Below are 23,727 nucleotides of genomic sequence, written 5' to 3'. Positions count from 1 at the left end.
AAGTGCTCACTTTCAAGTCCATGAATACAAACCTGTGATTCTTCAGAAGTGCTATTGTAACCCCAAAGGCATCTTGTACATATAACAAGCTTTGAACTGTCTCAATACATCACAGTTCACTTACCACTGGTCTTCTATCTTTTTTATGAAGCTGTCTCTATATATATTTTTTCCTGTCATGAGCAAGTTACTTTTTCCAAGTTAATATACTGTAAAACTGGCATTGTTCATTTATAATCAGCTTTTGTATTCCAACTGAACAGGATTTAAAAAAAATATTTAAGACATATTTCTTGTGTAATACTATTAACTCATCAATTCAAATTGTTCCCAGTGCAACCATCTTTTTTTTTATTCGTTCATGGGATGTGGGCGTCGCTGGCGAGGCCGGCATTTATTGCCCATCCTGAATTGCCCTTGAGAAGGTGGTGGTGAGCCGCCTTCTTGAACCGCTGCAGTCCGTGTGGTGAAAGTTCTCCCACAGTGCTGTTAGGAAGGGAGTTCCAGGATTTTGACCCAGCGACGATGAAGGAACGGCGATATATTTCCAAGTCGGGATGGTGTGTGACTTGGAGGGGAATGTGCAGGTGGTGTTGTTCCCATGTGCCTGCTGCCCTTGTCCTTCTAGGTGGTAGAGGTCGCGGTTTTGGGAGGTGCAGTCGAAGAAGCCTTGGCGAGTTGCTGCAGTGCATCCTGTGGATGGTACACACTGCAGCCACTGTGCGCCGGTGGTGAAGGGAGTGATTGTTTAGGGTGGTGGATGGGGTGCCAATCAAGTGGGCTGCTTTGTCCTGGATGGTGTTGAGCTTCTTGAGTGTTGTTGGAGCTGCACTCATCCAGGCAAGTGGAGAGTATTCCATCACACTCCTGAATTGTGCCTTGTAGATGGTGGAAAGGCTTTGGGGAGTCAGGAGGTGAGTCACTCGCCGCAGAATACCCAGCTTCTGACCTGCTCTTGTAGCCACAGTATTTATATGGCTGGTCCAGTTAAGTTTCTGGTCAATGGTGACCCCCAGGATGTTGATGGTGGGGGATTCGGCGATGGTAATGCCGATGAATGTCAAGGGGAGGTGGTTAGACTCTCTCTTGTTGGAGATGATGTGGAGATGCCGGTGATGGACTGGGGTTGACAATTGTAAACAATTTTACAACACCAAGTTATAGTCCAACAAATTTATTTTTAATTCCACAAGCTTTCGGAGGCTTCCTCCTTCATCAGGTGAACAGTATGGAAATGACATTTTCGAATCCTTCGCATTTTAAAATCACAGAACAATGCCTGGTGATTACTGCCCGTTGCCAAGGCAATCACAGTGAGCAGACAGAAAGGTGTCACCTAAAAAGGCCACCGAATATACAAACCCCCCCCAAAAAAAGAGAGAGATCTTCCTTCTCTCTCTCTCTTTTTTTTGGGGGGGTTTGTATATTCGGTGGCCTTTTTAGGTGACACCTTTCTGTCTGCTCACTGTGATTGCCTTGGCAACGGGCAGTAATCACCAGGCATTGTTCCGTGATTTTAAAATGCGAAGGATTCGAAAATGTCATTTCCATACCGTTCACCTGACGAAGGAGGAAGCCTCCGAAAGCTTCTGGAATTAAAAATAAATTTGTTGGACTATAACTTGGTGTTGTAAAATTGTTTACAATTGTTGGAGATGGTCATTGCCTGGCACTTGTCTGGCGCGAATGTTACTTGCCACCTATCAGCCCAAGCCTGGATGTTGTCCAGGTCTTGCTGCATGCGGGCTCGGACTGCTTCATTATTTGAGGGGTTGCGAATGGAACTGAACAATGTGCAATCATCAGCGAACATCCCCATTTCTGACCTTATGATGGAGGGAAGGGCATTGATGAAGCAGTTGAAGATGGTTGGGCCTAGGACACTGCCCTGAGGAACTCCTGCAGCAATGTCCTGGGGCTGAGATTATTGGCCTTCAAAACCACTACCATCTTCCTTTGTGTTAGGTATGACTCCAGCCACTGGAGAGTTTTCCCCCTGATTCCCATTGACTTCAATTTTACTCGGGCTCCATAGTGCCACATTCGGTCAAATGCTGCCTTGATGTCAAGGGCAGTCACTCTCAGCTTACCTCTGGAATTAAGCTCTTTTGGCCATGTTTGGACCAAGGCTGTAATGAGGTCTGGAGCCGAGTGGTCCTGGCGGAACCCAAACTGAGCATCGGTGAGCAGGTTATTGGTGAGTAAGTGCCGCTTGATTGCACTGTCGATAACACCTTCCATCACTAGTGACAAAGCTATAAGCACCAACAGCTCACACTTCTGTGTTCTACAACTCAAATACTCTCTTCAGAAACACCCACCTTTGGAAGGGCAAAATCTGTAACTGCAGTGCTGGGTGTTTTTTTTTTCATAGTTCAGAAGGATATAAAACAAATACTTTCTACACCCACCGTTACACTTTACTGCAATTCTAGTGTCAGCACCATATTTTACTATTATTTTTGGTAGGGTTACACAAATTTAGGGCCACATTTTAATAGATTATAAATTAGTATGGTATTTTGGGATCAAGGATTAATGACAGACACATTCGGACGGATTTCAACCCTGAGCAGGTTTCGAGTGGGCGGGGTGAATGTGAAATGCACCCGCTGTCATATATTTCAGGCTCAATGTATTTTAACTCCGGTCTGATCTGCATGCCGCTGGTCAGCTGCCCACTCAAAACGGGCTGAAAGCGGCAGCTGGCTGGCAGGCGGGCCAGAGAGCAATTTTGGGCAGCCTGGAGCTCACCCACTGGCACACAAGTAAGTCGCCGGAGGGGTAGGGTGTTCGGCAGGGCCTCGGGTGAGGTGGCGGGGGGGAATGGGAGCCTGGGCAGCAGAGGTCCAGGTTTTCCTGTGGGGCCCAGAAGAGCATTCCTGGCCCCACTAAGGAAAGTACTTTACTTACCTTGGATGGCCTCTGTTGCCTTCAGACCAGGTGTAACTGAGCGGGGCGGCCATGGCAGGTTCTTCGCTCAGGACAGGTTTAAAATGCCATTGGGGTCCTATTGATGACACAGGACGCCGATTAGCATTTATGCACGAAGCTCCTGCCCAGAGTCCAGCGGGTACTTCGTTTGCTGACTAAACTAGCGGCGTTAAAATCGGGAATGGAACGGGAAATGGAGCCGCTTCATTTTAACTGCTCGTCTGCTCCGTTCCTGCAGAGTTAAAATTTATTCCATTATTAGGAAATACTGTAGAAAGATTTTCCATTTTGACAATCTCAACTTTGACCCCCTGCAGCTCATGCACAGTGTTCCATTTGTCTTCTACTGAAGAGTTGTTGAACAACCTCCCCCAATCCATTTCAGTTGCTCCTTCATTTCTTTGAATTTAGCCCTTTTAAAGTTATGCCTGGCTTCTGCTCTTAGTTATTTCTGACTCCCAGATCTTGTTACACTTAATAATTCTGTGGTCACTGTCCCCCAAGGGTGCTGCAACTCCCATTCTGTGTACATTTTATCAGTCACTAAAGAATACCAGGTCAAGATGAGCATTGTCTCTCAAGGCTTCCTTGACGCACAATTCAAAATCCAGATACTTAGGACAGTAATTGGTATTTTCATTAATTACAGACTGGTGAATGACCAAATTACAATAATGACCAATGAACCCGAGTCAAACACCATGACTGGCTAACACTGCATTGTAAAATCCCTGGTATACTCCCTGAGAACATGATCTTGTAGCTGTAACAGTGTTCCCTGTCTGTCTCTGCAGAAAGACTCTGGGGGTAATTTTAACCTAACTCGTCTGGCGGGAAACTGATGGGATTGGATTGGCCATCTGTTTTACACCCTGCTGACTTTCAGCTTACAATGAAGATAATGGAAAGAAAAATTGGGTGTGTGTAAGATGGGCAGTTGATCCTATCCCATCAGTTTTCTGCTGGTCAGGTTAGGTTAAAAATACCTCTCTGCTGTTGATGCGAATGTATTGTGATTAGCATCTCTGATATCTGCATAATTGCTATGTATTATTTTATTTATGCATCAAAAAATATCCTGTTGCTGCTCCAGTGAGATAATATGGCATTGAGCCATTGACAGCAAGATGATCTCCAAGTTTGATCCCGGTCTGTATTTACTGCTACTCACTGAAAGTGCATATATGTGGAAGTCAGGTGAGAACAGAATTGGGCTTGGCTATGATGGCCTCCACAGGTGAATAGTCTGCTGAAATCCATTGTCTAAGCTCATATATAAGGAACTTCCATGTTGGGTGAGGTACAGAAAGGCTGGCAGCACTCATGAAGCTTCAACCCAGCATGAGCCACTGTATTCAGGACAGGAGGGTGAAGAGAGCAAATGCCCAGCTGTGCTCAGTATGGGACCCAATGGCAATAGCAAACTCCAATATGTACATAAATGGCAAAGGGGTTACACTGATTGTTGCAGCAGCAGCTTTGTTCAGTGGCAAAAAAAAATTCACTGAACATACAAAAGCCCCACTGTGAGACTTCTCGTTCAATATTGTCTAATTTAATAATGCCATTGTGTTTTACAGATTATATTTAAAGGGAAAACATTTTGATATCCATAAATCTCTAAGAATGGGAAGTTTTGTTTTAAATGTACTCCAGTAAAAATGTAACATACACTTGCGTTGCCATCACTCTGTATTTCATCCGTGGAAGGAGAATTTGTGGAAGGCTGATCAAACCAAACTTTTATGTTCGTTTGTTCATGCATATTTTTCTCATATTTCCGCACGTCATCCATAGTCATATCTGCAAAAAGTTCAAGATGTTTCTTGGCATTTTCTATTGCGGACATTAAACTCAAGGCATGTAGTGGTTTCTGGGCGGAAAACATTTAAAAAAAAAAGACGACATTCTAGGTGCAGACATGGAAGGTTCCAGAAGCAGCAGGGCACTAGCTTTATGTACATCAGGTCATAAAGTTAGTTCGGCCAGTCGGAGAAAAAAGTGCTGGGAAGAAAAAGGATAGCAGCAGAAGGAGTGCTGTAGGGAGAGAATTAGGGGAAAGATTGGAGCAGCGCAGGGTGGTGTTTCTGTAAGGTACAATCGGTAGGAAATGTGAAAGTATAAGCCAAAAGGATCTTCTAGAAAATTGCTTTCAGAAGATCATCAGAATACCTGCTACAAGACCTCTAGATAAACAGACATTTCAGGTTTTGTGCCATCCACTTATCCATCTGTGTATCAAAACAAGAGAAACTCTTACTTACACTAAAATTGTACATCCATTATTAAGAAAATCGATACACTTAGTAAAACTGTGAAAACAATGACTAATACCTACCTTTTGGAATTGCCTTCACATAGTTTTATAAACAGGTGATCCCTTAATATAAATACAAATCCAAAGCATCATCGAAATGATCATTAAAATGGTCAACAGAAACGGGTGGTCTTTATACATAAGTGGTCTTTAAGACAGACTTCACTGCATCTACTACCTGAGGTACCCTGCAGAAATGTAGATTACATAGTACGGAATAGGTTTGCAGTGATTAGTATGTGTAAAGATTGCTAATTAGTAAGCATGAAAAGCATAGAGCTAAGAAATTCTGTCATTCAGAATATTCTGTTCTAATAAACTCACAAGACCGTGTCAAAGACTTACGTTCATATTTCAAGGAATTTTGCTTGTAGAAGATTTTACTAAGAGGTTAACTATAAAAGTGGAGAGCTCCACAAGCATGGCAATGCTTGTTCAACAACATTATACAGTTTTCCACAAGGCTGTGCTCCAGATCAGAGCCGAGCTGTGGAAAGGAGATTCAGAATAAAGCCTGATGTTTCCCTACAGAGTATGGGGGCAGAGGAAGTCGTGGATGAGCCACCCATAGCTGCTGCTGACTGGGTATAAAGTGGCATAGGGAGAGGTCTGGAAGCAGCAGGGGATTCTAATTTCAGCAAGGGAAGCATTTGGGGTGCAAAAATTGACCTCAATGTCTCTAGGGTAGGGATGGGGAGAAAAATCAGCCAGGGTACCCACAGCATTACTACCGAGTAACTCCTGCTGGAAATATACCTGCGTGAATATCAGGTGTGGACAGATTTGAGCCAGACTGTGATGCCCCCACAATCAAATTGCCTGCTCTCACTCAGTGTCTACGCTCATACAGAAATAATGGCCACTTGGATAAGTATTGCCTCCTGTTCAACTATATCCATCATTAGCTTCAGAAAGGAAAGAGTAAGAGAAAAAAATCAGAGTGTAAAATGAAAATGGGGCCTGATTTTGAAACTCTCTTTTTATAAGGGGTGCTAAAAGAGGTTCAAACATACTGAATTCTTTATCTTGGCCGCCTCACTAGATAGATTCCAAATGTCGGTCAGAAAATTCCTCACAGCGAAGGGGAAAAATAAGTAAGAGAGTGAGGTACGCTGGGTTGTTCTCCCATATCTTCCAACAGCCCTATTTTGTGAGCAGCACTGATACAGCTTGAGACCTGAGAGTCTGTCTGACCTGTTACCTAGGGATATGGAACAGAGGGGGGAAAAAGGAGTTGGGGTGCAGATCAACCATGATCGAATTAAATGACAGAGCAGGCCCGAGGGGCCGAATGGCCGACTCCTGTTCCTAATGCTCCGACCTCAGGAATGATGCATGGAGGAGACCTAAAGGCTAAAATTTAAAACTGGTGCTAAAAAAGGGTAATATTGTTAATAACTGTATCATTTTCAAGTAGATTTTAGAAGAAATCTTTTTTCAAGTCAGAAAAACCTTCTAATAGCAAGCCTTTGTAAATATGCTTTTTTAATCATGTCTTCATGCCATACTTTGGGTGGCAGACATGGTGGTGAAAAGCTGGGATGCTTGACAAACAATGATGGAACTAAGCAGTTCTACTTACCATACCACTCATCTACCCAGGCAAAAGCTTGTCGGTGGCCTATCATCAGAATATCCCGGATAACCTGATAACACAAAAATGTCATTGAGCAATGGATAAGAATCCCAATGAAACCTGATTACAAATACAAATCATCTCATTTTTAATTTGTTTTATCTCATGGAAGCCGTTCTCCCTCACTAAGGTTTAAAACGAAGGACAGGAGACAGGGGGCTGGACAGAATTCCACTCACCCCAAATTAAAGGGAGAGGTGACCTCTACTAGGCCCCCGCTCTCTCCGATTCCTGAGCTTGGAGCTATTATCATCACTTCCCGACGCCTACCGACATCGTCCACATGATGGATGCCAGGAAAATCCGTCAGTGACCTGGGCTCCACATCCCTGCCGCATACGGTGGCTGGGGAGGGAGCAGCCACCAGCAGTCTTGGTGGGGCAGGAAATCCAGATCAGAGCAGTAAGGTGGCAGTAGGCCTCACCGCTGGAATTTTCCCTCATTCCACGCCACTATCCTGCCTGATTTTGGCAGCATTACACAGGACTATCCAGCCCAGGTTGTCTACAGGAACCATGCAAGTTTGATTGATTTGGAAATTGGTCAGTGTAAATGGGCAAATTGAATTGTATGTTGTTAGGGCATTGTCAGGTACTCAGAACCTAAACATGTGAGTAATTGTTCATTAGCCATTCAATGTAATAGTACTGATGATCTCAAGTAAAAGACAGCGCCAATTTCAGAGGCTCTTAAACTGCATAAGAACTGTGGAAACCTTCTGTAATTTTTAGTTATGGCAACAGTGTCCAAACTCCATGGACAAACTGGAACTTGTGTCATTCAGCTACATGATATCATCTTGAAGGTCTATAAAAGAGACAAACCTGACTGTTCCTTCCAACGGATCTGTTACCTGCCCGAGTCTGTACAAAACACTATTCTGAATCGGGGCTTCTGATTATTAATGTCTTAGTAACTGATTCTAGTTCTATTTTTGAAATGTGCTACCGATTAATATTTTGCTGCGTCGTTTCACGTCTGTGTCATTTTGCCTGTCAATAAGTCTGATTGAGTAGTTTTAGCCTGTACGAGTCTCATGACATGTTGGGGGAATAAGGGCCATTTTTGGGCACGGGTAGCATGATGCGCTATTACCCCACGCCCAATGACCCCTGCGCAGGCAGGATGCGAGTTTCGTCTGACCAGAGGACTCACCTGCAATCAGCGTTCCATTCCGGGCTTTGCACCTTGAATCAATGCAATTCGCACTTTCCACCACCACCTGGGGGAGCTCAATCTCTTAAATGGACGATGTTTCTTAGAAATCTCTTAAAGGTTGCTAGTACCTGTTATTTGCTGAAAATAACAGTCTACTGTTTGCACGGAGACTGAACGGAGATCAGACATCGCACACGTAAAACACAGATGCAGATCCCATCTCTATGTTTACACACTGATGACCTAAGTCAAAACATTGAATAAAGGTTGCGCACTACTAAATCCCACATCCTCCAATCTGCTCGCCAGACCTCACCAATCTGCTGATCTGAGTTGGTACCAGGCGTGCACCTAATGATGCACTAGAGGCCTTGGTGCAAGAGGTGGACAGAAGGAGGGACATCCTGTATCTGCAGGAGGGGGGGGCGGGGAGGGAGGGGAAAAACATGAGGCCCTCCAGACAGAGACTCAAAAGACAGTGGGAGGCAGCGGGGGACGAAGTCAATGCCAGGCGCACAGCATCATGAAGATGGATGCAGTGCAGGAAGAAGTTCAATGCTTTGACACGAGTGGTCAAGGTGAGTGAGGTCAACTGTCAAGTGGTGTCTCCTACCAACTGCACCACGCACCACACCCCCATCATCCACATACCAACAAACTCACTCTTTCCATCAGTACTCAACTCTTCCAACCAGATGCTTCCTCTCACCCTTACACATTACCACTGTTTCAAGCCGCCACACACACTGGCAGCTATTCAACCATGACAGGCACACCACCCAGATACACGTCCCGCTTTCTTGCAGGAGAAGGTGGCGCATTTCAGGAGGCAGCAAGTGGCAGTGGCATTTAGCCCCTCGAGCCTGTTCCACCATTCAATGAGATCATGGTAGACCTGTGAACTAACTCCATATACTCGCCTTAGCCCCATATCCCTTAATACCCTTGGTTCACAGAAATTTATCAATCTCAGATTTAACATTCACAAGTGAGCTAGCATCAACTGCCGTCTGCAGGAGAGCGTTCCAAATGTCTCCCACCCTTTGCGTGTAGAAGCATTTCCCAACTTCACTCCTGAACGTCCTGGCTCTAAATGTTAGGCTATGTCCCTGCGTCCTAGTATTCAAGTCTAGGAGACCTCCAAAAACAGTTACAAATGTCTCAGCAGCCAGAAGCAATAATCCAGCCACTAACCTGTAAATCCTGCAAGGTCCCTTTAAATAGAGCTAATCGGGGTGTCCTCCAGGCACTTGAAGACACGTTCAGATGTTCGGGGTTAAGACTGTGCGTTGAGTTGAGCGTTAAGTCCCAAAATGGTGTCTATCACTTTAAATCAGCGTTGCACACTGATTGAAGCCATTTTCTCCCTACTTTACATGATTCCAGCGTTTGTTATCTGCGCCTCCGCTAACTCCTATACCAAGATGGCGTCCGGCGCACGTCATGCTGGAAACGTGCGTCGCATCCAAGACGCCATCTTGGATGTCAGAGAGGCCTTGTAGCGCTGAAACAACGGACGCTACACGGCCCAATTTATTGCCCGTTATTTCTTACCTTCAAAGGTGATGGGAGAATGTTGCGGGTGTCCTATGTATTCTCCAGTATGTAGTTTACTGAAATTGGGGGTTAATTATTAGACCTGGGCTACACTAACTCATACACAGTAGAGAATAAGACAAAGATTTGGGTTCATAAAGAATTTAGGCTGCTTATGGAAACTGTCATGAATAAAAGAGCAAGTGTCAGGCAAAATAGCAAGGAGGATATATTTTGTTCTGTGTTAAAAATTCTTTTACTAAACCGGGATGAAGAAATAGTAAAATAATTTTTCTTTAAACTTTACATACAAAGGAAACTATAACCCCAGGTATTTTGGCGACATTTTACTTTTCCCAGTGTTCAATACAAAAACATGGCTATTATAAAGCACATGACTTTCTCATGTAGCCACTCAAGATGGATCAGCTAGTTCTAAAATAATAATAAGGGGTGGGTTGGTGCCCAATTCGCTGATTCATGAGTGTAAGGTTTACAAGATGGAACAATAAGGGCATCCTGATCTATCCACATAATGAGCCACAGAGTGGCAGGATGTGACTTACACCCAAGCTCCTAATTTCACTTAATGACTGTGAATAATGGGAGGCACTTCTTCCTCGTCCCATACAGCGCCAGTTGCACATGAGTGGTGACAAAGGCCTGGTCTACCTGCCTAATCTCCCAGCTGGGGATTGATGAGTGGGGCCAAGAAGAAAGAGAAAAAAGAAAAAGATACGCTAGAACCTGATTTGAGAGACCCTTACAGAATGGATGGTCTGCAATGCTAGCAATGTTATCTGAATGGCGTCTATGATTTGTATAGTGCATTGCATATTTAACAAAACCAGGAAAATTGTACAATTTATTTTGGTGGCTGGTTGCTTTTAATTAAATGTCTGAATATGATGTATTGTTTCAGCCAAGAGAGCACATGTTCAGTGCAACACAGCTGGGTCATGTGGGGTTTTGTGCTCTGATGCGCTGTGTCCCAACAGAATTTGAAGAAAAAACATATGTTCAAGAAGAGCTGATACTCAAGAGATTAAATAAGCAATAAATTGACCTATATTTCAATACAATACAAAACATGGCTATTATAAAGCACATGACTTTCTCATGTAGCCACTCAAAATGGATCAACTAGTTCTAAAATAATAAGTGGTGGGTTGGTGCCCAATTCACTGAGTGTGGCTACGTGAGAAAGTCATATGCTTTATAATAGCCATATTTTGTATTATACACATATTTCACCCTTTTGAACTTTCCCAGTACACAAAATGGAATCTTAAAAGGGATCCTACTAATGAGACAGCATCTCTATAAGCAGTCCTTACAAGATTCCCCATGTAACATCAGTAATCGTGTTTCAAATATAAACCGTGTCTCTGAAAAATGTGGGGAAAAAAATGCAGTTTTTGATGAAGTTGTTGAAAATGTTCATGACAAAATAACTGAAAAATATGACAGTGTTTTATTCACTTTCCCTTTTGTCATCTTCTTGCATCATCACCAATGAGTGAGGAATGGGGGGAGGGTGGTGGGGGGCAGTGAAAGAACAAGAGGTCTCTGATCTCAGGCCTGATAGTTCTGTTTCGTAATCTGATACCAAGTGATGGGACTCTTTCAGATTTTGTCTCACTGACTGTGATACCCAGGGATACTGTTACTGACCTCCATGTTCAGGGTGACTCTTGCTAACCTTGATATTCATGGATACTATTATTGACCCTGATGCCTAGGGCTACAGTTACTGGTTGTGAAGTTACGGTCTAATGTAACTGACTACTGGACAGGCACAGGCTGTTCATTTTATTATGCTGCTATAGTATCCTATAGAGGGCACTAGAGGGAATTACATCAAAAGTCCACAGTGAAATGTTATGCTGTTACTGTATCTCATTCTAGGCAGCATGATGCATTTACTGACATGAAGGATGGGCTGTAGATTGAGTACATGACTGTCACTATGTATATGCTCCTTCAATTTACAGCACCTCAAGAGTACTTCTGTGTCGCTTGACAAGGTTTTTTTTTACACAGGAATAGACACAAACTGGAGGAGGGTTCAGAAGTTACAAATCTTATGTTCCCCTGGAGGACATCCTTGCATATAATAGCATGGATGGAGTAGGAAAAGATGAAGCTGCAAGCATTCTTCAACGCCAGGATCGGTATCATCTAGCAATTATATCTAGCGCTCTTTCTCTTCCATTCTCACCCAGACATACATAAAACCACAAAAACATCACACACAGTCAGTATTTTGTTATGTGAGCTCTAATAGAAAGTGTGTCCTTGAGATTATAACATTTGTCTCTTTTCTGTCATTGTAGACCTAGAACAGAAGTCTATCAGAACTACCAGTGGCCAAGGACAAAAAGGCATGTCACAGCATCCTGAGTCTCTCTTACTAACATGTGCAAGCCCCAATATCACTACACACATCCTGGAGGTAGCATCGGGTGAGTCACAATGTATAGGTGAGAAGGAGCAAGTGGTGGTGGCAGAAAAGAAAGAACCTGCTGCCAGGAATGGCCCATGGCCGGCATCAATAACCCTCTCTACTTTGGGAAATGCAGCAGTTCAGTGACATTGGATAGACATGTCACAATTCTGTTGCTATTCAGTGGAAAAGGAGAAGAACATGTTGACACTGCAGATGATCCATATGCTAGCCTGGAAAGACATACAGGCAGAAAAGTTGAAGGCAGTGGTGAGCTTGCCCGCTATTGACTGTGCTATCCCTATGTTGAAAATAAGTCGCAGAGCCCTTGCAGCTGATGACAAAACTGTGCAGATGGCTCAGTGTTGATACGGAGCCTGTGGAGCCAGGTGTCCTAGGTCATTGCCAGGTAGGTGTGACAGGGCCTGCAGATATGGTTGGTGGCAAAAATGGGCAGTCTAGCTCGACAGTCTCTTGATTTCATTGAAGTCAATGGAAAAGAAAATCCATGGTGTAAAATGGATTGCTGATTCAGTATGAGCCCATTTTGCGCTACTGGTGTAGACCAATTTCACCCAATGATATTAAACCATCATCATAAATTAGAACAAACAAATATACACAGCTCCTAAAACAGACCGTTAATATTATGTATTGCAACTGCAATTAGTTACAAACCTTTCCCTGGTTTTTCACATTTTTCTTATTTTTTTGACTGACCTTGTGCACAAATTGTTCTACTCTTGTCTGAAGTCCCCAGACTTCAAATTTAGCAGTCACCAGTTTATAGGAGCACATGACTGGCTTCTGAGTTTCCCTCCAGCCTTCTTTCAGCATGCCTCGCTGTGTCTTCTCTGACTTAAAATACCTGAGGTCCTGAAACACAGTGAAATGTCACAGTAAGTCAAATGAATTTTATTTTTTATGTTTCTCAGCATAACTGTACAGCCATTAAGGTTACTGTGCAGGCTACAATTCTGGAAGAAGAAATATTTCCATTAAAAAACGGCACATAGATTACAAACGATGCATAAGGTACACAATAATTTTATACCCAACATTAAGTTACATTTTCTAGTTCACAGGCCACAAACACCTCATGAAGACAGAATGTATGAACTGAATTTTACATTTCCTTACAAAATAAGGGGTGTTTACTTTTTTAATTCCTCTTTCCCTCTAATTCTCCCTCCAGCATGTGATAATACCCCAGGCAAACTGCCCCAGGCGAGGATGTGCTCAACAGTGATCTGTGGAAACTCATCTTCTTAATTTCCATTCCTTCCAGTTGAGAAATGTGTAAGCTTTACAAAGCACTTATTTCTGACAGCACAGCTAAGACTGGGAATTGACGGCACATGGGACTGTCAGTGTGAACCTGTGTCCTACCATTCTACTTCACGGTGCCTGGTGATCTTGCACTGTTCTACTGTGCCACCTGCAAAATACTTTTTTTTAATAAAGTACTTTGTTTCTTTTCTCCCCTCTGCATCTTTGGTCTTCCTGCGCTAGACACTACCACCCCAGTCAAGAGAGCAGGCAGGTGACCAGATGCCAGGCCTTTAACAATGCCCCTTTATAAGTATTGCCCACATCCAATTCTACTTCCAGTTTTCCCCTATATTTCTGCGGGAAGTGTTTGGTCCCTGCTCAGTGCCTTCAATAGATGAGATCAGGGATTCGCTTTACTTGGAAATGCAGCCACAAATGCTTGCACTGCGATTCATAGAATCATACTGCACAGAAGGAGGCCATTCGGCCCATTGTGCCTGTGCTGGTTCTTTGAAGAGCTATCCAATTAGTTCCACTCCCTTGCTCTTTCCCCATAGCCCTGCAAATTTCTCCGTTTCAAGTATATATCCAATTCCCTTCTGAAAGTTACTATTGAATCTGCTTCTACCACCTTTTCAGGCAGTGCATTCCAGATTTCATGGCACAATGTACTGAGCCATTATGCCTGGTTGTAGGAAATTGGTAAACCTTCTAAAATATGTGCAAGTTTCCCAGATTTCACCTTATTAAATTCAAATTATATCAGACTGACAACAGCGCTATGAGTAACTAAGATATCTTGGTATGTCTTTTGGTAACAAATCAATACAAAAAAAGTTGTGTTCTTATTTATTATTAGAGTTTTTGTATTTCTATATGTGTGTTGTGAGTTTGCCTCTTGCCATTTGATTGCACTGGCTCTCACTCTCTCTGAAATTGTACTGTGAGCACCTATTCATATTCTTGCCACATATATTTGGGTTGTGTACTTAGATCATATTTTCTGGGTGTGTATTCAATCCGTAAGCAAACAATTTTTCTGTTCATTTCAAGCATATCATTTATTTTCATTGTCAAAGTCTTTTCATTTGTTCCAGTCTGTGGTCCGCGTGGTATTAACACATCAAAGCAAAGCTGATCGCTTAATGGTTTTGTGGTTGGTAATATATCTGAGAACAATCCTTAGTTATAAATTATTTTTTGCATTGAAGTGTGCTAGACATATCATCATTTAATTCTGTGCTTCATTCTGCATCTGATAATGGATATGATAACATTGATATTAATAATCTGGGGCTTCAGTTTGTTCTCAGAGACAGGGACAGATGTGTGGATGTGATTGTTTTCCATGTCTTCAATAGATTACCCGTAAGTTTTATGTTGGTAACCGTAAAAGTTTTATTGAAAACCTAATTGACCTCATTGTTTTTTTCCCACACTCCATTATTTAACCACCATCTCCTCTCATGTGGTACCAAATAGGTCCAAAGGAAAACAAGATTTTTTTAATCCTCCGACTTTTATTTGAAGTTTAAGGTTAAGCAAACACAAGGGTACCTGTACCATTAAATTAAAGGCAGTACCCCCGATCTCAGTCAGCTGCTGTTGGGAACGTGTTGAGGGCATGTCAGATCCTTTCTTGGTGCCCTTTTGCATTTGGGGGAGCCCCTCCAAATATTGACCTATTCCTGGGACCCCTTGTTGTAACTTTTGAAAGATAGTGTCAGCCACCCAAAGAAAACGAGTACTGTCATTGCAGAAAACATGTTCTATTGTGTTACAGTTAAAAAAAAATGTGCTAGTATGTCAGCAAATACAGAAAAAAAATATAGACTAGACTAATTCTCAAGACTGTGCTTGTGGAAGCCCCAGACAGAAGAAATCTGGTGGGCTTTCAGATTCTCTAGGCTCCCCTTTCACCTTCCCTCGGGTGAGTGTCAAAGGCATTGGCATGGGAGAATCGGAGGAAGAGTAGTTCCTGGGCTGCTACAGTGGTCAGTTTCAGAGTCATTGGCATAGGCCTGGGAACAGGCTATCAGAGTTGCTTTCACAGCGATGAGCGATGTGCCATGCAGGGAGACCAAGAACGGAGGAAGAAAAAAAGTCTCAAAATAGCATCACCATGAAAAAAAACAATTTAAGAAAATAGCCATGAGATGAACTAAGCTCCATCCAAGGCAGGCACAGTCATCTCACCCCGTAATAGTCCCATTTTCTGGTTGAACAGTATTATGTTCACAGCAACAAAATAAATAAATTCTGTCAATTATTTAAACACACATTATAAACCAAGGGCGTTCAATGTCAGTGCTCAGGATCAAGATTTTTTTTGATAATCTCCTTCCACATTTTGCATAACCAGTAGCAAGAAGAACTACAAAACTGTAAATGTTTCAAGAACTTTTAGAAATACAGGGCTGAACTTTCCCCCGGTGTGGACTTTGGGTGGCCTGCTGGTGGAATGCACTCGTCCATCGTCTGATAGTATCGGTGGGAGGCATGGTCCATTTTGAGGGCCGAGCCTTATTGGCATTCAGTTGGCGGGCTGTGAGTGAAAAATGAGTGCCCTGGGGCAGCCCACCGGCTCTGGGTTGCCGCAATATCGGAGAGCCGGTCAGCCTCTGGGCCGGAAGAAAGTAGGTCCATACAGGGGGTGGTGGAAAAAAGGGTCCCCGTGTGGCAGCGACCCAGGCTGCTTTTGTAGAGCACGGGAGAGCACTGCTGCTCCTCCTGGCTCCACATTAAATGTAGTAAAACTTACCTTTGGGTTCCTCTTTAGCTGGACTACCAGCTGATACTGGGTGGAGCAAGAGCAGTGCACCCTCCACTCACTACTGTCCTAAAATGGCAAACGGAGTCCTATGTTCCCAGCATTAAGCCCTGGGGGTAGATTGGCAGCCACAGCGTTGGAAGGTATGCCTGCTCATCCTCCCTGTCTTTGTTGACCTACATTGGCTCCCGGTCCCCTGAATTTAAAATTCTGATCCTTGTGTTTAAATCCTCCCATAGCTTTGGCCATCACTATCTCTGTAATCTCCTCCAGTGCTACAACCTCCTCCCCTAAACTTTTTTTCCAGACTCCAGTCTCTTGTGCATCCCCCATTTGCCCCACCATGGGAGGCTGTGCCTTCAGCCACCTAGGCCACAAGCCCTGGAATTCCCCTTCCAAACTCCTCCACCTTCCTTTCTACCTTCAAGGCCCTCTTTAAAGGCCACATCTTTGTCAACCCTCCTAATATCTCCTTCTTTGGCCCAGCAACCGTTTTTCCCTAATGCCTCTGTGATGTGCCTTGGGCCGCTTTTCGATGTTGAAGTGATATATAAATGCAAGTTGTTGTTGGATCACCTATACGTACTATATGTTAGCTTTTGTTGTACTTTTTCTTTATTTATTCTAATTATAAATAATAATCTTACCTGCTTTTCTGCCTAAGAATATTAAGAAAATAAGAAATAGGAGCAGGAGTAGGCCATCCGGCCCCTCGAGCCTGGTCAGCTATTTAACATGATCATGACTGATCTTCTACCTCAACGCCATTTTCCTGCACCATCCCAGAATCCCTTGATGCCTTTAATATCTAGAAATCTATCAATCTCTGTTTTGAATGTACTCAATGACTGAACCTTGTCAGCGTTCTGGGGCAGAGAATTCCAAAGATTCACCACCCTCTGAGTGAAGAAATTTCTCCTCATCTCAGTCCTAAATGGCCTACCCCATATTCTGAGACTGTGACCTCTGGTTCTAGACTCCCCAGCCAGGGAAATCATCCTCCCTGCATCTTTTTTTTTTTTATTCGTTCACGGGATGTGGGCGTCGCTGGCAAGGCCGGCATTTATTGCCCATCCCTAGCGAGATTTTTACAACTGAGTGGCTTGCTAGGCCATTTCAGAGGGCAATTAAGAATCAACCACATTGCTGTGGGTCTGGAGTCACATATAGGCCAGACCGGGTAAGGACGGCAGGTTTCCTTCCCTAAAGGACATTAGTGAACCAGATGGGTTTTTACGACAATCCGGTAGTTTCATGGCTATCATTACTGATACTAGTATTTAATTCCAGATTTAAAAAAAAATTTAATTAATTGAATTTAAATTCGCCAGCCGCCGTGGTGGGATTTGAACTCATGACTCTGGATTTTAGTCCAGGCCTCTGGATTACTAGCCCAGTAACATAACCACTACGCTACCGTACCCAGATCTACCCTGTCGAGCCCTGTAAGAATTTTGTATGTTTCAATGAGATCACCTCTCATTCTTCTAAACTCTAGAGAATGCAGGCCTAGTCCACTCAATCTCTACTCATACGACAATCCCGACATCCCAGGAATCAGTCTGGTGAACCTTTGTTGCACTCCCTCTATGGCAAGTATATCCTTTCCTAGGTAAGGAGACCAAAATTGTACACAATACTCCAGGTGTGGTCTCACCAAGGCCCTATACAATTGCAGTAAGACATCTTTACTCCTGTTCTCAAATCCTCTTGTAATAAAGGCCAATATGCCATTTGCCTTCCTAATTGCTTGCTGTACCTGCATGTTAGCTTTCAGTGGCTCACGTGCAAGGACACCCAGGTCCCTTTGAACATCAACATTTCCCAATCTCTCACCATTGAAAAAATACTCTGCATTTCTGTTTTTCCTACCAAAATGGATAACTTCACATTTTTCCACATTATATTCCATCTGCCATGTTCTTGCCCACTCACTTAGCCTGTCTATATCCCCTTGAAGACTCTTTGCATCCTCCTCATAACTCACATTCCTACCTAGCTTTGCATCATCAGCAAACTTGGAAATGTTACATTTGGTCCCCTCATCCAAATCATTGATATAGATTGTGACTAGCTGGGGCCCAAGCACCGATCCCTGCGGTACCCCACTAGTCATGGTCTGCCAACCTGAAAAAGACCTGTTTATTCCTACTCTCCGTTTTCTGTCTGTTAACCAATTCTCAATCCATGCCAGTATATTACCCCCAATTCCATGTGTCTTCCTGTTTCTTTTCAATCTGAGACTCATAAGTAAAAGTCAGTTCCTGACTCGCAAGCTAAAATCAGCACCAAATCATGTTCTTTTTAGTGAACAGGAGACTGAACTTCAAAGTTTGACCTGATTACAACAATGGAGCAAAGAGGTTGAAATATTCAGACCTATATTTGGAAGCCTGAAGTGAGTATCATGAAGCTAACACTGTGGGGTGAATGACAGTCAGCCCAATCCTCTCCTCACCTGATCTCTTTAAATAGAAAGGAAAAAAATAAAGACTTGCATTGCTATAGCGCCTTTCTCTAGCTCAGTATGTCCCAAAGCGCTTTAGAGCCAATTAAGTACTTTTTAAGTGTAATCACTGTTTTAATGTAGGAAACGCGGCAGCCAATTTGCACACAGCAAAGTCCCATAAACAGCAATGAGATATAAACCTGATAATCTGTTTTAGTGATGTTTATTGAGGGATAAATATTGGCTAGAACGCCAGGGAGAACACCCCTGCTCTTCTTTGAAATAGTGCCATGGGCCTCGGTTTAATGTCCTATCTGAAAGACGGCACCTCCAACAGTGCAGCACTCCCTCAGTACTGCTCTGGATTGCCAGCCTAGATTTTATGCTTAAGTCTTTGGAGTGGGGCTTGAACTCACAACCTTCTGACTCAGAGATGAGAGTGTTACCACTGAGCCATAGTTGACGCCTAATGTGCACAAAAGTCATTGGATAGCAATCAGCACAAGGAATTCTGGCTGATTTTCTCCTCTCTGGTTCTGCGATGTTAAGGCCAATTGTCCAGTCCCTAGTGCTGTCCTGGCCAAGATTAGTTAATTCAGCACAGGCCAGAACTAAATCTGGGACCTTCCTGGTCTGTTTCACATTGGGTGGTGCATTTACTCATTCGGCCTTGTCGGGGGGAGGGAGGGGGCACTTCTTTGAATCTACAGAGCAATTGGGAAAAATCATTATTGTATTCTGAACTGTCAGAAGGTTTGATGACAAAACTCTGAGTATCAATTCATTCTGGATCATCACAGGACTGCTGAAGCCAGAAAACCCAAACCTAACAACTAACATCTGTCACAAACAAAACCTGTTGATTAGGTTATCAACTGATTTGTAGAATTTCATAGAATCATACAGCACAGAAGGAGGCCATTTAGCCCATTGTGCCCATGCCGGCTCTTTGAAAGAGCTATCCAATTAGTTCAATTCCCCTGCCCTTTCCCCATAGCCCTGCAAATTTTTTCTTTTCAAGTATTTATTCAATTCCCTTTTGAAATGTACTATTGAATCTGCTTCCACCACCCTTTCAGGCAGTGCATTCCCGATCATAACAACTCGCTACGTAAAAAAATGTCACCTCATCTCACCTCTGGTTCTTTTGCCAATTACCTTAAATATGTATCCTCTGGTTACCGACCCTCCTCCCAGTGGAAACAGTTTCGCCCTATGTACTCTATCAAAACCCCTCAAAATTTTGAACAACTCTATTAAATGTCCCATTAACCTTCTCTGTTCTAAAGAGAACAATCCCAACTTCTCTCATCTGTCCACATAACTGAAGTCCCTCATCTGTGGTACCATTCTAGTAAATCTCCTCTGCACCCTCTCGAAGGCCTTAACATCCTTCTTAAGTGTAGTGCCCAGAATTGGACACAATACTCCAGCTGAGGCTAACCAATGATTTATAAAGGTTTAGCATAACTTCCTTGCTTTTGTACTCTGTGTGTCTATTTATAAAGCCAAGGATCCCATATGCTTTATTAACAGCTTTATCAATTTGTCCTGCCACCTTCAAAGATTGTCAAACAACTTTCCCTGAACATGACAACTAAATAGCAAATAAAATACCTTCTGCCAGTGCAACACTAATTCAGTGAACTGGTCAATTAACCAATTACCAGAAATTTGTTGCTATCTATAAAAGCTTCATGCAAACAGAGTCTATTGACAGACCCGGTAGGAACTTGGGTCTCAGACCAGTGTAGTATTCAATCTCTGTAAAGTTTGAAACACTAAAAGGATTGAAACTGGGGAAGAATTACAAAAACAAAATCTTACCAGTGAATAATATGGGTTTTGAATTTGTTTCAGGCATCTAAATTAATCAAACATCCTGTTAGCCAAATGTTTACTCAACAAATCTGTTACTAATTTATTAAAATTGAAAGATGCCAGCTTAATTTGCAGTATATTAATGAAAACTAGAGGAAAGGGAAAGGGCAACATTAGTCTGAGGATACTGATTGCATTGTCAGCTTTAATTACTGAAGGCACAGATTACTCAGACAGAACGTCATCTGTTGAAGAGTCAGATCAACATTAACTGTTGGAGGTTAATTGGATTGATCTAAAATGGACTTGTATGAAAATAATGCACAGTTTTCAATATTTGTGTGAAATCATACTGAAAACAACAACAATTTGAATTTATACACCATCTTTAATGTATTAAAATGTTCCAATACGCTTCACAGAGGTGAAAAACAGCCATGCAAAAAGAAATAAGAAGGCATGGTTGAATAGGTAGGTTCTGATGAGGCTTTTGAAGGAAGAGTGAGAGGTCGCAAGCAAGAAGAGTTACAGCTGAGAATCCCTGAGTGTGGACCCAAGACAGGTGAGGGCTCTGAGTCCACAAATGGAGAAGGGGGATGCAAAGGAGGCCAGAGTTGAAAGAGTGGAGGGTGTGCACCGGTACATAGGGCTGCAGGAGTAGGGAGGGGCGAGTCTATAGAGGGATTGGTGTATAAGGATTTTGAGTTCAATATGGTGGGGATGGGGAGCAGTGGAAATTGGTAAGGACAGGGGTGATAAGGGAACAGGTCTCAGAGCATAAAACATATAAAAATACATTGTGGATTTAGCTTCTACCCCTTGTAGCCTGTTCACCATGGCGCATTCGCCTTCACGTGGCTTCAAAATTCGAGAAAAGGAGAACATATGAAAGTCCTCACATGGCAAACCAAACAGAAAGAAGAGTTCCAAACTACCATTAACTCAGTGCAGCAAGTCTTTCAAACATTATTTCAACTTTTTTTTGTTGTTTGAATTTGCCAAGTAGCACTACTATGTGATTTATAACATTGAAAGGAAAAATAAAAGTACAAACCAATGATGAACAGTTATCGAGAGGAATTTGGGCACCCCCTCGTGAATTATATGTAATACTGTGTGGTGGGGGAGGAAATTACTAAAAATAAAATCCATCCTGTCAATTGATACTCGGAAGAAAACAGAGCCATTTCAAGGAATTTGTTGAATATAGAAAGCTCCTAAAGCTGTTTGTGCAATCTGATTTAACAGATGGTGGAGACCTGAAAAATTAGATTGAAGAAGTAGGTTTTATATGATTCCTTCCCTGGCTCTGTACTTGCTTATAAACTGTTAAATCTCTAACTTCTTCCAGTTCTGACGAAAGGTCATCGACCTGAAACATTGGGCTTGATATTAGGAGGGCTGCGGGTTCGTGGCGGGGCGACTGGGCGCGTGGGTAACGCGCCCGGTGAAATCAGTCTGCCCCGCGCGCAATCGCAGCCTAATTGGATCCACTTGCCTGGTCTTCCGGGTTCCCCACTGCTGAGCTGCGCGTCGGGCGGACTGCGCATACGCAGTAAGGTCTGTCAGCTGGAGGAGCTCTATTTAAAGGGGCAGTCCTCCACTGACTGATGCTGCAACAAATAGGAAAATATACAGCATGGAGCAGCCCAGGGGGAAGGCTGCTCCCAGGTTAATGATGCCTCACTCCAGGTATCATTGGATGGGATGAGGAGGGGGAGGACAGAGATCATCCCCCCAGCGGGTGGGAGGAAGCCAAGAAGGCCTGGCTCGAGGTGGCAGAGGAGGTCACCTGCACCACCAACATATCACGCACCTGCATACAGTGCAGGAGGCACTGCAATGACCTAAGTAGGTCAGCCAAAGTGAGTACACTTCCTCATTTCCCTACACTCCGTCTGCCACATCACCGCCCCCACCCCATATCTCCTTCTGCACTGCCAACACTACTCTATCACATCAGTCCTCACACCCACTCAAACCTCATCCTCATCTTGCCTGCACTTACTCACCTCGCCAGTACTCATCCCGCCACTACCACTCAACCCAATCCTCATACAATCTCATGGCTCTATCTCATACTCACCCTCTCGTGCATCTCTTTCACGGTCAGCCTCACTCAACCTGCCACCACCTGTGCTGCAGCCACAGGGCATGCATCACATATGTGCAGTAGGAAGCGTAAGGCAAACGTGTCGTGAGCATGAAGGGGATGCACAAGGGTGTTTGAGGGTTTGTCATGGTTTTTACTTATATTTAATTTCTGACCAACTCACATCACATATTATATTGTCACCTCTACTGCCACGTCTTTGCGAATCTTGTCTGGTTGTGCAATAATGCCCTTTCCTGAGGATCACAATGAAGACCCACACCTGATGTCACCCATTGTGTCACTGCAGAGTGGATGTAGGTGTATTTGCAGGGCTCTTTTATGCAGACGACTGAGAGACGTCAGCGATGTCCCCGGTGGCACCCTGGAAGGATGCGGAGGAGAAGTTGTTGAGGGCAGTGGTGACTTTGACAGCGACAGGTAAGAAGATGGTCCTCGGGCCAGCTGGGAGCAGCTCGGCATTAAGGAGGCTGCAGATGTCCACGACTACATGTCGAGTGATTCTGAGCCTCCGTGTGCACTGCTGCTCAGAGAGGTCCAGGAAGCTGAGCCTCGGTCTGTGGACCCTGTGGCGAGGGTAGTGCCCTCTGCGAAGCATCTCTCTCTGCGGTTGCCCTCCCTCCTGCTGTGCAGGTCGATGTGTCACAGCACTGTGTTGTGGAGCTCCACATGTCAGAGGTGGACGGCGTGGCCGACGAGGCTGGTGATGCTGTTCGCACTCCGAGGAGGTCATGACTGCAGCTACGGAGGCCCCCATCCGGAAGATGTACATGTGAGGGGGTCCGCAAGGTAGGTACATGTGTCTGGACCCCGGGGTAAGTGTGCAAGTTTGTGAATTTGATTGTTAGGAGGAGGGTGGTGGAGGCCAAACTTTGTCCAAAGTGACAGAGTGGCCTCCTGCAATGAGGGAGCGTCTCCCCCCACCACCTGTCAAATGGATCTTTGCAGCTGCCACAGGCTGATAGCTGCAACACGTCCATTTCAACTGGGAGTGTTTCCCCCAGTATGGGAAACAATCCAAGTTGTTTCTAAAATCCCACCCCTCCTGAAATATTCCCTTAATCAGGTCTGTAAACGACCTGAAATACTTTAAGTGGCACCCCGCCGGCTTTAATTGCCTGCGGGAGTCCCACATGCGGGGGCTGCGCGCGCACGTCGGTGCGTCTGTGGGGAACCCGGAAGTCGGCGGGTTGGAGCCGGGCTCCCGACCCGCTCCGGGATTTCCCGATTTTCGGAGCCCCCCCGCCAGGAACGCACCCGAAAGCGAGTGCTAAT

General features: G+C 43.9%; 1 protein-coding gene across 1 annotated transcript in view; it reads right to left on the bottom strand.

The window, feature by feature from the left end:
* LOC137341043 (cytoplasmic phosphatidylinositol transfer protein 1-like) overlaps window positions 1–23,727 on the bottom strand; it is a 282,882-nt gene that overhangs the window by 7,435 nt on the left and 251,720 nt on the right. The window contains exons 7-8 of the mRNA XM_068003897.1: window positions 12,748–12,903; window positions 6,834–6,897 (exon numbers count right to left, since the gene is read on the bottom strand). Coding sequence (XP_067859998.1) covers window positions 6,834–6,897; window positions 12,748–12,903 — 220 coding nt within the window. The remainder of the gene's footprint in view (window positions 1–6,833; window positions 6,898–12,747; window positions 12,904–23,727) is intronic.

This window comes from Heptranchias perlo, chromosome 23 (genome assembly GCF_035084215.1).
Source record: "Heptranchias perlo isolate sHepPer1 chromosome 23, sHepPer1.hap1, whole genome shotgun sequence".
NCBI lineage: Eukaryota > Metazoa > Chordata > Chondrichthyes > Hexanchiformes > Hexanchidae > Heptranchias > Heptranchias perlo.
Note: the sequence above shows the minus strand (reverse complement) of the source record. Positions and strands in the feature narration are given on the sequence as shown.